General features: G+C 41.7%; 1 protein-coding gene and 1 long non-coding RNA gene across 4 annotated transcripts in view; one reads left to right on the top strand and one right to left on the bottom strand.

Annotated features, from left to right (window-relative positions):
- The window catches only part of HPSE2 (heparanase 2 (inactive)), a 707067-nt gene extending 698212 nt beyond the window's left edge, over positions 1 to 8855 (bottom strand). For both annotated transcript variants that reach the window (XM_060171512.1, XM_060171513.1), the window contains exons 1-2: positions 8466 to 8855; positions 5485 to 5642 (exon numbers count right to left, since the gene is read on the bottom strand). In XM_060171512.1, the coding sequence (XP_060027495.1) occupies positions 5485 to 5642; positions 8466 to 8755 (448 nt within the window). In that variant the 5' untranslated portion in view covers positions 8756 to 8855. The remainder of the gene's footprint in view (positions 1 to 5484; positions 5643 to 8465) is intronic.
- A 486-nt stretch (positions 8856 to 9341) lies between these two features.
- On the top strand, positions 9342 to 11479 carry LOC132532774 (uncharacterized). 2 transcript variants are annotated; one of them, XR_009544696.1, is made up of 2 exons: positions 9342 to 10083; positions 10622 to 11479. It is a non-coding gene; the product is annotated as an uncharacterized LOC132532774 (long non-coding RNA). The 2 variants fall into 2 exon arrangements; XR_009544697.1 differs by having other exon boundaries at positions 9342 to 10434.
- The last annotated feature ends 2610 nt before the right edge of the window (positions 11480 to 14089 follow it).

Genomic DNA, 14089 nt, shown 5'->3' with positions numbered 1-14089 from the left:
ATATTTGGGCACATGTGTTGTTCTTATGTCATATGTTTTATTGGTGGAATGGAAATTAAAGAAAAATTATTATCTATACTACTTCTACTGGAATTAGGGAAATGTATATTGAAACTGATAAAACTTAGAAAAAAATAATAACAAAGTGTCTTGGAGCTTACAAAGTATACTCAAATTCATCATTTAGGATTTCAGATGTTATCTGAAATAAAATGTTCAGGAGATAGAAATTTTAAAAAATGTTTGAAAGCAGAAAATGCATAATATTAGAACAAGATAACTTAGACTGATAAAGAGTACCTGGTTAAAATATGAAGAATTAAAAAGAGGTAATAATGTCATTAAAGTAAACATTAAGAATGAACTTCATGGGAAAATGCATTGAAGGTCAAAAATGAATATAATCCTCATTATAGTATTTCATTAGTCACCACCATTTTCCCAGTGTTTAAGAGTACTATATGATGTGCCCAAAAATATTTGTTGAAATTCTATTCTGTGTCATACATAATATTAGACATGTTGAGTTATACAATAATGAAACATGGTCCATCCCTATAAAAAAAAAATTGCTTCCCAGTTAGGTAAAACAAACACACATATAAGTGAAAAAATTACAGACCAAAACAAGGTAGAAGAGGCAAAAGAACACGAAAAAGCTCACCAGTACAACATACACTTTGCCACTGAGTGGAGCCTGAGTTTGAGCCTCCAGCAAGCACAAAGGAGCACCATACAGAGGGGAAGTTTCACCAATGGAAGGCTGGTCCTATGGTGTGTCTGTCTGTCTGTCTGTCTGTCTGTCTCTCTCTCTCTCTCTCTCTCTCTCTCTTTCTCTGTCTTTCCTAGAAAAAAAGAGTCCACCAGGAATGACAGCATTGCATAGGTAGGTGTAAAGCACAAGTTCTGAGAAAAATGATCTGTCCACAAAAGAGTTTGTGAAAACAAAGTGCACTTTTACTGAGCCTCAGGAATTAGATAAACTGAGGGTCAGAGGGGCAGAATTAAAAAAAAAAAGAGGGAGTCAGGCGCCCAGTGGGTTACTTGCAGGTGGCACAAAGCACAAGGACCAGCTGAAGCATCCTGGTTCCAGCCCCCAGGTCCCCACCTGCAGGGGAGTTGCTTCACAAGTGGTGAAGCAGATCTGCAGGTGTCTTTCTCTTGCCCTCTCTGTCTTCCACTCCTCTCTCCATTTCTCTCTGTCCTATCCAACAATGACATCAGTGACAATAACAATAATAACTACAACAATAAAACAACAAGGGCAACAAAAGGGAATAAATAAATAAATATTTTTTTTTAAAAGATAATCAAAGTAGAAAGCTACTGCCTAAACAAGGTGTGGAGCTGAGGTAATAAAGATCTTGTAAGGAGGCAGAGAAAATTAAGTAAGACTATAATAAAAGTTAGATGAAAATATACAGAACAAGAGGTAAATTGAGTTTAAAATGTGAAAACCTCTTAATGAATGCCACATTGACAAGTCTGAACAATTTCTGTAAGCAATCCAAAAATAATCAAGGCTTTTGAACAAAGGAGTGTCATAATAAATATGATACTTTAGAAATATTAAACAAGCTTTTGGTATTTGTGATAAATGGTGGTCATCTTGCTTAAAAATAAAGAGAGAGGTAAATATATGAGCATAGTAAATATACAATACAAAAAAGGACAAACCAGAGCAAAATAAACTTAAGAACAAGAGTTTAACCAAAAATTTCTTTGCTGGGAGCAAGTAAAGCATAGCACCACACAGAACAAAGAGGAAGTTAAGCAAAGAGTAAGATTACAAGGTATGAAGAATGACTATTTATATTTCTCCCATTATTATCATGTTTGTTTGAAATACAGGTTACCTAAGCATACAATGGAATAACTGTGAACTTAAGATGTAACCAGAGAAACTCCCAAAATTATACATATACAGAAACTTTAGAAAGTTATTAAAAACACAATTGCTTCAATTTGCTTTAAAAAGTATTTGGAAAGTAGACACCACATGATTTGTTAATTGCACTATTAGTTTAGGGAAAAAACAACAACAAATCACATAAGAGTAACAATACAAATTAATTAACCAAGAAGCATATTTTATCCAATGACTACTAATTCATTGTAAAAGTACATAGTAAAACTAAAGATTGCTTGGCACAAAGCACGAGGACCTCCCACTACCCACCTGCAGGGGAGTTGCTTCACAGGCAGTGAAGCAGGTCTGCAGGTGTCTATCTTCCTCTTGCCCTCTCTATCTCTTCCCCTCCTCTCTCCATTTCTTTCTGTCCTAACAAAAATGACATCAATAACAACAACAACAATAACTACAACAATAAATAACAAGGGCAAAAGAGGGAAAATAAATAAATAAATAAAACTTAAAAAACCTAAAGACTGCTTTCATTAATACACACACACACACACGTGCACCACCCTGTTCTCCACCTCTTGTTCTTGTATTTCCTTAATCTTCCCAAGTTTCCAAATCTATCTCTTCCTTTTGTACACTTCTCACCAAATCTTTCTCTTAAACCTCACTGTACAAAGTTAGACAGATGTCATAAATTTTCTGAAGTTGCCTTTAATGGAAGAACTCTGAACCTTCATATAACACTTAGCAATTAACAAAATATTTTATACACCTTAGCCCTTACAACCCACACGGAAACAATGCACAGCAGGTATTTTTACCCACATGTTATAAAGAAGCAGCAAGCCCAGGATCACACATTAAGAAAGGGGAGAAACAGGCCTTCCATGGAAGGCTTTTTAGAGTCAATATAATCTTCATTATACCATTCAGTTACACAATGTTTTAGTAGTTATGTCTTACTGCTCAAAATGTATGCTATTATCCTGTATTATTTTAAGTAAATTTTTAGTAAAGGCTCATATCCACATGTATAATATAGAACCACTTCTTTAAAATATGTAATTTTAGGGTGCCCTGATGATGGCAATTATCACTAAATAAAAAGTGACAGAAGCATGCCTTCAAAACTGCTGAGATTTAAAAAAAATGCTTGCCTTGAGCTCTGCAATGCAACGTACAACAACAATGAGGATGTGAGTGATTTAAGGACATGTGAGCATCAAAGGGCAAAATTAGGGCATTCCTACTCTCTTTACTCTGCTAAGGCCTCAAATACTGACATAGTTCAGAGCATCTTACTACCAGGGAAACATAAATCAAAAGGAGCCCAGCTAGGAGCAATAAAACAGATTAGTGTCTAGGAGTAATGACTTTAAAGAAAGTTTTAAAAGAATTAAATCCAGGTAGTCTAGATTTATAATAATAATAATAAATAAGTAAACAAAATAAAAACAGCTATAAAGGAACTTTTTTTTTATCTGACACACCAGAGGTAAAAGCTATTTCCAAAGATGTCTAAAAGTACAAAGAGTAACAATAATAAGTATTTGGATAATTTATAAAGGGAATATTCAAGAGAAATTTGTCAACAATAGCACATGGGAGAAAAGAATTCTCTCCCCCAAGAGTGGTGAAAACTACATTCTTAGAGACATTTAATACCAGGATGAACAAAATAAGAAAGAATTCCATATAGAATGATCCTGTACTGGCCCCTGAAGTGTGTGTGTGGTGGTGGGGGTGCTGAAGATAACCTCTCAGACCTTTATTATTTCTGATTTTTTTTATTCTATGAAGTTTCATGGGATACAGACTTCTGCCAATTTTCTTTCTCATTATGATGCCCACTTTCTCCTTTTACAAAGGGAAACAAATTGTAACCTATACTTAAAGATCTCGTATTCTCAACAAATCAGTAATACAATCATAGATACAAGTTTGAGAGAAAAAGGACAATTCCTAAACTTATAATGATACCTTTTACCCCCTGTGGCTCCTGGGGCACTTAAGTTTGTCCACAAACTAAAGAGAACATAGTTCTAATGGATAAGATGAAGAGCTGTTTCATCAGGAAAACTTTTAATAGTCTCTGTTTTTTGTGTCTGATCAGTCTTGACAGTGACCCTGGGAGCTATAAAGGCCCTGGCTCAAATTACCATCAGAGCTGCTGTTTAGGACTGTCTTTACCTTTCAGTACTTTTTGCTGGGTGACAAAAATATCTATTTGTAATCCACAGTTATATGGCAGAGACATTTACCTTTGAGAAGATATTACTTTAAACACCTACATGCTCTGACAAATGTCGCTTAATTTCTTTAAAGTACTATTCAAGCTTCCAAGTCGAGAAGCCTCAACATGACCTCTTTCTCTATTCTGGTTCTTTAAAAAATGTTTCTCAGTCACCCATGAAATAGATCCCACCTCTCCAGAATTCCCATTCAGTGAATGCCCCAGAAAATATAACTGTGTTTCCTCATTTTGCTGATTTATAAGGACAAGATGTAACAAAATCCGGGGAGCTCTGAGAACCTGTGCCTGAGTCCTTTAAAAACTGTAATTCATTATGTGAAGGGGCAGCATAGCATGCAAACACTCTGAGTGAATAGTTTGGTATATTGCACCAAACCAAAGAACTCTGAGGAAAGAGAGGGACGGGGTGAGGGGATGGGGGTGATGGTGGTCCTTTAGGGTCCTGGTGCATGATGGTGGAAAAGGCCCTAATTGGAGGTGAGAGTGTTTTGCAGACACCTATTACGGGGAGATGAGAAATTGTACTCATGTGCCAACAGTTTTACTGTAATACATTAGCCCTTCAATAAAGAAAAATATTAAACATAGATGTTTCTTAGCCCATCTAAACAGTCTCAGTGGTTGCAGATCCACCAATTCCCATCCTGCCTATTTGAAATATTCCTTTACCCACAGAGAAAGCTCACAGATATTAACATCAAACTTCCTAAACATTAAATATTTTATTTTTTATTAGTCAAATCAATTCAAACTTGGAATAAGTATGCAATAGGATGTAAAGTTTGCAAAGTCCTTCTATCATTTAATCCGTATGATTCTGACATGAGAGAAAGTTGTGGACATTTATGCCATTTAACAGAAGGAAAAAATCAACTCTGGGAAGTTGGCCATCTGAAGAATTTGCTGCAGAGATTTTGAGTTGCCCTAACAAAAGACCCCCCCCTAAAAAAGGAAAAGGATTACCCTAGAAAACTTTAGAATGGGGGTGGGGGGAACTTAGTTCATATCCTCACCTCAGGAATGCAAGAAACAGCAAAAAAGTAGCTCAAGAACCTGGCTGGATATTCTCAAGAAGCCCACTACACAGTCTCCCCACAAGCCTAGCCTGCCAGAATTTTTGGCAATTAGTCGCAGCCTCCCAGGCTCAGCAGCACAGCGAAAAGACTAGGAGCCAGGTCTGGGACAACCTGGCGGCTCCCTTTGAGTAATCACCTCAAGATTCCCACGCTCTGTGGTCCCTCTAGCTCACAGCTTCTACCAGGCTTTTTCCAAATCTCTCCCCACCCCATATACATACACACTCAACGTGTTCACTCCTAGTCCTCACACTTCTCCACCCCAACAAAGTAGGAAACAAGGTTCTCACCATCCTCATAGTTTTTGAGGTAGTAATCCGGGCCGGGCCCCCCACGGCTTTTCGCTGGGTTCCTCAGATTCTGGAACTGCAGGAAGTCGGTCCTTTTGCCCCCGAAGCGCAGAAAGGCAGGCGAGAGTCCCCGAGCCAGGGTCACCAGACGCTTGGAGCTGCAGGAAGTAGAGATGGCACGAGGAAAAATGGGGAGGTGGGGGGTAGGAAGATGCGGGAGGCCAGGCAAAGCCCTCTTCCCACCTCAGCCTGAGACCTGGCCAGGGACCCAGGTTCATGTCCTCAGGAACCTGCCCACCTCATCCACCCAGCGTGGTCCCCTGTGCACCTAGCGCCCCAATCCACCCAGCCCTCCAACCCTGGGAGTTAAGTTCTCAGACACTCGGGCGCGCAAGACAAGCCCAAATGCTTATTTCCGAAGGTTTAAGGACTACATTTGTGAATAGCGTGCACAGAGGTGCAGGAGGACACTGCTCCAGAGAATAGGACACTCAGGCTGCCACTGCCTGGAAAGCGCTCCTAGCGGAGAGGCACAGCGCGCTTAGGAGCGGGACTCCGACTTCTGTCAAACTTCTAGGCTGAAAGCTGGGGTCTGCCTTCTCTGCCACAGGGGCAACGCAATCTTTGTGCCTTCTTTCAGATCCGGGGCCTGGGGTCAAGTGGATTCCTATCTCTGTTTTAGTGTCAAAGTTGCTATTTCTTTTCCACTACCTTATATCAACCGCACCCACCTCCTAGCCATCGAAGGAGATATTATTAGAGTAAACCCTTGTCGCTCTGCTCACACTTCACACCCAAGCTTTGCACAGTAAAGCAGGTATCTCTTTGGCTCCTGAAGTAAATCAGCCGGATCTAAAGAAAGGTGGCATCTGCGCATCTCCGGAGCCCCTCTGTTTCCCCCTTCCCAGTGTGGGCTGTTTGGAAACATTGGGGGAAAATGAAGTTTGCCGAAATGTGAAGCCTGCGCATTGGAGAAAACTCAACACATAACACCAACACAGCATCTATTTAAAATGAAGAATTTCCGCTGAAAAGTTATTTAGGAAAAAAACAAGTCAAACGCTGCCACTTCAGGAAGACGAAGAAAAGGGAGAACGCACATGCTCTCAGAGATGGGGGTTGTCCCTAAAGTTCCGACTCTGAAAGCCTTTTAATCGGTTCTGAAAACCCAAATTCAAATGGAAACACTAAAGAACATGATAAAAGAGACGCCAGAAGGCCAGAAGAAGAGGCAGGGTCTGCCCTGTAGGAGTTTCTGAGACGCAGACGGGAAGGGTGGTGTGGCTGAGGACTCCGGGGCGGCGCAGTAGGGGCGTCGCGGGGGCCGTCGCAGCGATTTGGCTTCGCGGAAGCGGCATTTTCGACCGCCGTCCACCCGGAAGCCTGTACAACCAATGCAAACGCGCCCCTCCATCGCTCCTTCCCCGGAAAACCCGCTCTCCAGAATGTTTTCCACGAATGTTTTCCACAGCAAGCATTTAGTGCTAACAAAATGTCTTTTAAAATGAAAGAAGAAAACCTTAAGGAGTGTGTGTAGCTGTGGCAGCGCAGTACAAGTGGGGTGTGTATTTCTGTAAACCCCAGTCGCGCTTTCGGATCAACTCAGACAAGCTCTGTTGCACACAACTTCCAAGAAGGAAGCCAGAGCGCGCGGAGCTGTTCCTGGCCTCCCCGCGCCGGCACCAACGGGAACCGAACCGGCCGCGGCTGCAACAGCGGCAGCGGCTCAGCCTCCCGCCGCGCCGGCTCCGCGTGCCGCCCCCACTACCTGCCGGCCCGCAGCCCTGCCAGTGCCCGGGAGGGTGGTGGGGCGTGCGCGCCTCGGAGACGCGAGACTCGAAACCGCAGATACTCACTGCAGACGCGCCCGACGCGGCCTCCGGGCAGGGTAGCAGGATTCGAGCGCTCACCATTCTTGGGGAACCACAATTGAGGATCCAGTTTGGAGGGAATTTTTAAAACTCGACACTAGGATTTGACATCGCAGACGATTTATTTATTTTTACACTGCCACTCGGTCTCTGATGGGAAGGGGTCGTGGTTCCCTGATTGCTAAACAGTTAACAAGCCAACTGGATTCCGATTCCCAAGTAAAGTGGAATCTGTGATCGCAAACCTCGGGGTTTGCTAATCCGCTGATGCCGAGTTCAAACCTCCAAAACATCCCCGGAGTATTTCTAGGACCCTTTCCGCCCTCCTTATATACGCTAAGGCTGGAGCAAGGGATTTTTTTTTTCTTTAAAGAAAAACTATGCAGTTACTGCAAGAGATTTAAGGAGGAGGAACTGGAGGGGTTTCGCGTCTAATTTTTTTCCGAGGGTTTTAGAAAATCCTAAAGACTGAAGAAGACGGTAGAAGATACACCTTTTCATTTGATTTTTAATACGACATAACTTGCCCACCGCTCAAGTCTCTGCTTAAATTCGTTTTCTGTTTTGGAATGGGAGAGAATTGAGGACAGGATCTTCCCGTGGAAAATTCCACTTTCGTGCGATTCCCCGCTTCAGTGCTCACAGACACATCTACAGACACACACACACACACACACACACACACACACACACACTCACTCACTCACTCACACTCATTCCTCTCGGGTCTTTGTTGCTCAAGACCTTTCTTGGCTTTTGTAACTGCTCTGAACCTCTTGTTTCTTTTTCAGAAGGAGACGGGGAGGCTAATTGTGGATATATGTAAGCACAACATATTTTTTCAGTCATAACTGATAAGTTTCTGAAATGCCTTCTGCATTGCAAACATGTGCATCTTAATAGAAAACATTGCTTTTCTCAATCACACAGCCTCGCTGCAAATATTCCAGGAGGAAAAGCCCTTTCTTCTCTTTGAGAGATCTGCTTGACTTATTTTCTTCTTCTTTTTCTTCTTCCCCCTTGGAATGGGGATAGGAAAGAGTAGAGGATGGGGTGTTACTTTTTTTTTTCTTTTTCTTTTTTAATGATCCACTGAAGCCCCTGCCTTACCTTAAGAAATCGAGCCAGCCATCATGAATGATGGACGGATCCAGCTGCAGAGAGAGGAAGTTCTCATTGACTGTTCTGACTGGGTTCTTGGTGCTCACATCAAGTAGAATCAGAGTCTTTTCCTTCAAACCTGGAGCTCTGTCTACAGGCAAGGGTCTCCTGTCTCCAGCTCGGGAGAAAAGGGAGAGATGGAACAACAGAGCCAAGAAGAGAGCCACCGGGGCTAGGCAGGCGGGGGGGCGGGAGTTGCTGGAGGGCATGGCTTCAGGGAAGGCACAGAGCACCCTCATTAAATCCCTCAGATTTAAACCTCTCTTCCTACAGGGTCTTGCTGGTGACTAATTGTCCTTATCTAAAGTGTGTGTGTGTGTGTGTGTGTGTGTGTGTGTGTGTGTGTGTGTGTGTCTGCTTCCCCCCTCCCCCTTCCTTTTCCCCCCTCTCTTGCTCTTTCTCCTTTTTTTATTCTTTTTTTTTTTTCCTTTCAGTGTTTTGGTGCTGGTAGAGCGAACTCACGCCCCTAGCCAGCCTTCTCAGCGACTCGTGCCAAAAGCACTCCTTCACCAGCACCGCCCCTTTAAGAGATTTCGACTGCAGACATTTTTTAACTTTTTAAAGGTGGGGGGGGGGCGGGAAGTAGGAGGACGGGGTGGTGTAGTACCCTACAGATTTAACCCTCTAGGGCCAGGAAGCGGAGGGAGGGGAGGGGATTGTATGGTAGTAGAGTTTCGGATACCGAGTAGGACCCTTTGCTTTTGACTTCCCTCCCAACAAGGCTCAGAGGAGGGCGGTTTTATATCGGAACCAGACTCAAAAGCCCCAGCTCCTGCCGCGAGCGCTCAAGGGTAAGGAGATTGCAGCGACCTAGCCAGAGCCAGTTTTCCTTGACAACTTCAGACCCTTCCCTTTGGGGCCAAGCAGCAAGAACAAGAGTGGTAAAGTTGCAGAGGGGTCTGCGGGGGCGTGTGTGATTTCTGCTAGATCACAGAGCGCTGAAGACTCCGGATCTCTGGGACTTGGTGGGCAGCTACACAAAAGCATCGTCTGACCTCGATATGACAAAAGGTGACCGGAGAAATACAGGGAGTGACGGGGTCAAAAGTCTTCTCTGCCCACGGGGGCAAAAGTCTTCTCTGCCCACGGGGTCTGTCTCAGGGCTCTGCTCTGCCTGCAGCCAAGATTAACTTGAATTGGTGACTTGAGTATAGACTGACTTCGGCCAAGTCAGAGCAGCCTGATCTGTGCCTGGATAGTTTGGGCGACACTGCCGTATTTGAGCCACTGCTTGACCACTTTATTGCACAAGCAAAGCCGCTGCTCCAGCCCCTCCTCGAGGACAAACCTAGTCTTACCTGTCCGGTGGGAAAATGCACCTTTATGGTGCCATACATGAAAAATGTGACACCTAGGGTTTTCAACTCCGCCTACATTAAACTTGAGCCCGCCAAGTCACAGCTCCAGGATGTGTGAGAATAGTGGTCCAAGTGCACCAGCGGCAACTCTACCAGCTCAGACCAAAGCACTTCTCAGAGCTGAAACCAAGGGGGAAACTGTCTAGGCATAGTTTGCTGCAGTCACACTATTGGCCTCTTTATGGAACAAAATGACCCTTCTTGGGCAGGTAGGTAAACTACTTTAAGCATGTGGAGACACCTCATTGTCCCAGGACTACTTCATTATTAACAGGCAAAACTCAAAAAATGCAGAGTAAACATCTTCCCCTAGGGGGAATGCAAGATGAACACTCAGAGCCTAACAGCAACCTGTCTGGCTTTCCCCAGATAGGATTAAGGAATCTGAAAAGGTTTGCCATAAATGACCATCAATTTAAGTTCCCTCAGGAGTTTCAACCAGACTTAAGTAACCAGGAAATCCAGAAGTTAGACTGGACAGTGACAAGAAGACATTCTAGAAGTAGGATGCATAAGACTAAACCAAAGGAAAAAGAAATGTCAAGGCCTAGCATTTAAAGGTGATTAAAAAAAAATCAAGGGTGTTAAGTACTTAATACAGATTCTAGACCATTAAAAAGTGTCTTATACACCTAGACCCTGTAAAATATGTGTGTACTGTTATGTGTGAGTGTATGGCACGGTGTACATTTCAGTAGAAATTGTTGTAATTTTTAAATGTATACTGATTTATCTTTCTATCTCCAGACCCAGATGCTTGTCAGCATTCAATAAACGTCTATGAAATAAATGAACGCTTAACACACTAACATCATATGCTGCTCTCAAGAAGAACATGAAAATACTTTCGTCACAGCAAACTTTAATTTTCTGTTCAGTAATTGGACTTCTCAATTATTATCATTTTCCTAGTCCTCTCCTTCAGAAAGTACTTACACTGCAAATTTAGAAGTCAGTGCATTTACTATATTGATAATTAAAACCAATTACATGTATTTCAAAAGGGACAAGATTTTCTAAGGGCCTTAACACTCCCTGGTTTACAAAGGAATGTGCATTTTAAGATGTCAAATTAATGGACTTGAATGGTATTAAGAAATTATTTATTGACTAGATATCTAGAAATAATGTACCTTTCAAAACTGCCTACTCTTGTGATTAAGGATGAACTTGGGAATAATGAGAATCTGCTTAATTAATTTCACCTGTAATTTTTGCTCATTGAACTAAATATTCTGACTTAGTGTTACATACTATTTACTATTTACTTTCAACAGGGATGTTTTCATTAGAACCTGTATGAATCAAAGCCAAGAAAACAAACTGCTTTGTCCTTAATTTCCAGATGAAAACCATCTCTCCCTACTCTAGCCACTGAAATCCTATAGTCAAATCCAGCCTCAGGACATAAGCAAGAAAGCAATGGAATAACATTTAAAGGAATTCCAGATAGCCCTGGTTGACTCCAAAATGACCTGATTGTTTGGTCCTTTGGTCTAAGTTGGGTGTAGATATCCCCAGGCTACTCTTTCTAAACAGCTCTCCCTCATTTCACTGTGGTTTTTGTCTTGCTTCCCATCTATAATAAAACTAAATTTTATGCTATGTAGTAGTTCATTACTAAATTGTATTTTAGCCTAATGTGTATCCTATCTCATGTGTATTGGGTACCAACAATCTGCATCTCTGTTCAGAATTATTTCCTAAAAGAGAAGAACTGGACATCTATATAAAATCTAAACTACTGGGAGCTAGGTGCATTGAAGCTTCCTTGAAAATGTCCTGTGTGAAGTTACTGAGTGATCTTTAAAGATAAATTCCTTCGATATCTAGTAGTTTGCTTTTCAAATCTGTAAAAAAAAAAAATTTCAAAGATTAACTGGTTGAGTGATTTCCAGACTCTAGAAATTCCAAACAAATATTAGTGAGAGAAAGCTGACATACCTGCCAACTTTTTATTTCATCTAGTAAAAGCCTTTAAATAGTCTCCTTATCACTAGTACTTTTTTCTTTGTTGAGGGGTTAATGGTTTACAGTCTACAATAAATACAATAGTTTGGACCTGCATAACATTTCCCAGTTTTCCACATAACAGTACAACCCCTACCAGGTCCTCCTCTGCCATCCTGTTTTAGGACCTGAGCCCTCCCCCCACCCCCAACCACCCCAGAGTCTTACTTTGGTGAACACTATTACTTCTTAAAAGAACATTTTAACTCACCCCAAAAACGGGGGAACTGATGTCAAATAAAGGGCATCCTTGAATAAATCCAGCTATATGAAAAGTCACTAGAAATTGTTTACCATTTCATTTCAGAACAAGAAAAATATGCCAAAGACCAACACTGGCATTAGGACTGGTGACTGGCACTTATTCCACTTAGTTGCATAAAGTTTTGTCGCAAGATACGTTTTATGACAATCTTGACTACAATAATTTCCACTTTCCCTATTTTTTCTATTTTCAGAGAGAGAGAGATAACTTAATGACTATCCCATCTCCCTTTCCTTTTTTATTTTTATTTTTTATTCACTTTCAGGGTTATCACGGGTTCGGTGCCAGCACTACAAATTCACTGCTTCTGGTGGCTATTTTTTCCAATTTATTGGTTAGGACAGAGAGAAATTGAGAGAGGAGGGGGAGATAGAGAAGGAGAGAGAAAGAGAGATACCTGCCACCTGCAGACCTGCTTGGCAGCTTGTAAAGCATCCCCCCAGTAGGTGGGAAGCTGGGGACTTGAACTAGGATCCTTGTGCAGGTCCTTCTGCTCAGTATTATGTGTGCTTAACCAGGTGCACCACTGCCTGGCCCCCATCCTTGCTTTCTATTAAACATTCTAAGTCTCCCTTCTGAGACTCTCTAATAGCTAGATAAGAAAAATCATTCTGGGGGCAGGATGGAAGCATAAGCACACCTGGTTGAGCACACGTTACAATACTCAAGGACTGGGCTCAAGCCCCTGACCAGAGGAAAAAACTTTGGTAAAGCAGTGCTGCAGGTTAGTCTCTCTGTCTCTCTTCCTCCCTATCACCCCATTCCCTCTCCATTTCTGGCTGTCTCTATCCAATATATGTAACAAAAAAAAAAAAAAAACTTCAATCTTCCCATCATAGCTGGAACTGGAGTTCATGAAATCATAGCAACCAGTCTATTATCCCACCACTGCCTGTTACTTGTCTATGATGACAACCACTTACTAAGACCTTAATGGTTAAGGGGCCAGGCACAGCCACTGTAACACGTTACTACAATGTGTGAGGACCAAAGGTGTGGGGGGGGAAGTTTTCTGAGACATGAAGCAGTACTGCAAGTGTCTCTCTTTCTCTCTCTCTATCTCCTCCTCCCCCTCAATTTCTCTCTGTCCTATCAAATAAAAGAAGGGGGGTAGGGAAAGGAATAGGGAAAAAGGTGGTGGGAGTAAAGGATTCATCGTGTAGGTATGAAGCCAAAGTGATAACACTGGTAGTAGTAAAAAAAAAAAAAATTAAATTAAAAGACTGTATGGTTCAGTCATGGTGCTCAGAGCTATATAAACATTATTAATATTTTAATAACTCTGAGAGGTAGATATAATAATCATACCGAGTATGATTATTATAATATCTGGTGTACATAGGAGAACACTGAAACATAAGTAACTTTCTCATTGTGCACAACTAGTAAGTGTTATCAATGGATTTAAACTTAGGCTATATGACTCCAAAGCCCATGGGTATGATCTTACCACTGCAGAATATAGTAAGTAGCCAGAAATATCACCTGTCCTACCCTCTAACAACTTGTCAATGTGTAGTGAAAAGAAAAATTACAAATGAATGTGGAGTTTACAGTCCAGGGTTTGGATTAGGAGTCTACAGGCCTGGGGTTTAAATTCTGACTGTCAAATTCTAGCTTTGTGATCTTGAGTAAATGTTTTTAACTATTCCTTCAGCTATAAAATTAATATCTTAGAGACAAGAGGGAGAATTAACTAAGATTACTTACAGAGAATGTGCTTTATAAAGTTTAAAAAAAAACGGCATACTGGGACAGAGAGCTCAGAATATTCACTTTATCATGTGGAGGACCCAGGATGTACCCCCACAAAGAAGCACCTTCACAAGTGGTCAAACAGTGCTGATTGTCTCTTTATTTCTCCCTCCTTCTCTATCATTCTCTCTTCCCCTCTGTTTTTCACCCCCTACTTAAAAAATAAAGAGTTTGCTCCATGCTTC

This window comes from Erinaceus europaeus, chromosome 14 (genome assembly GCF_950295315.1).
Source record: "Erinaceus europaeus chromosome 14, mEriEur2.1, whole genome shotgun sequence".
NCBI lineage: Eukaryota > Metazoa > Chordata > Mammalia > Eulipotyphla > Erinaceidae > Erinaceus > Erinaceus europaeus.
This window is presented reverse-complemented; position numbering and strand designations above follow the sequence as displayed.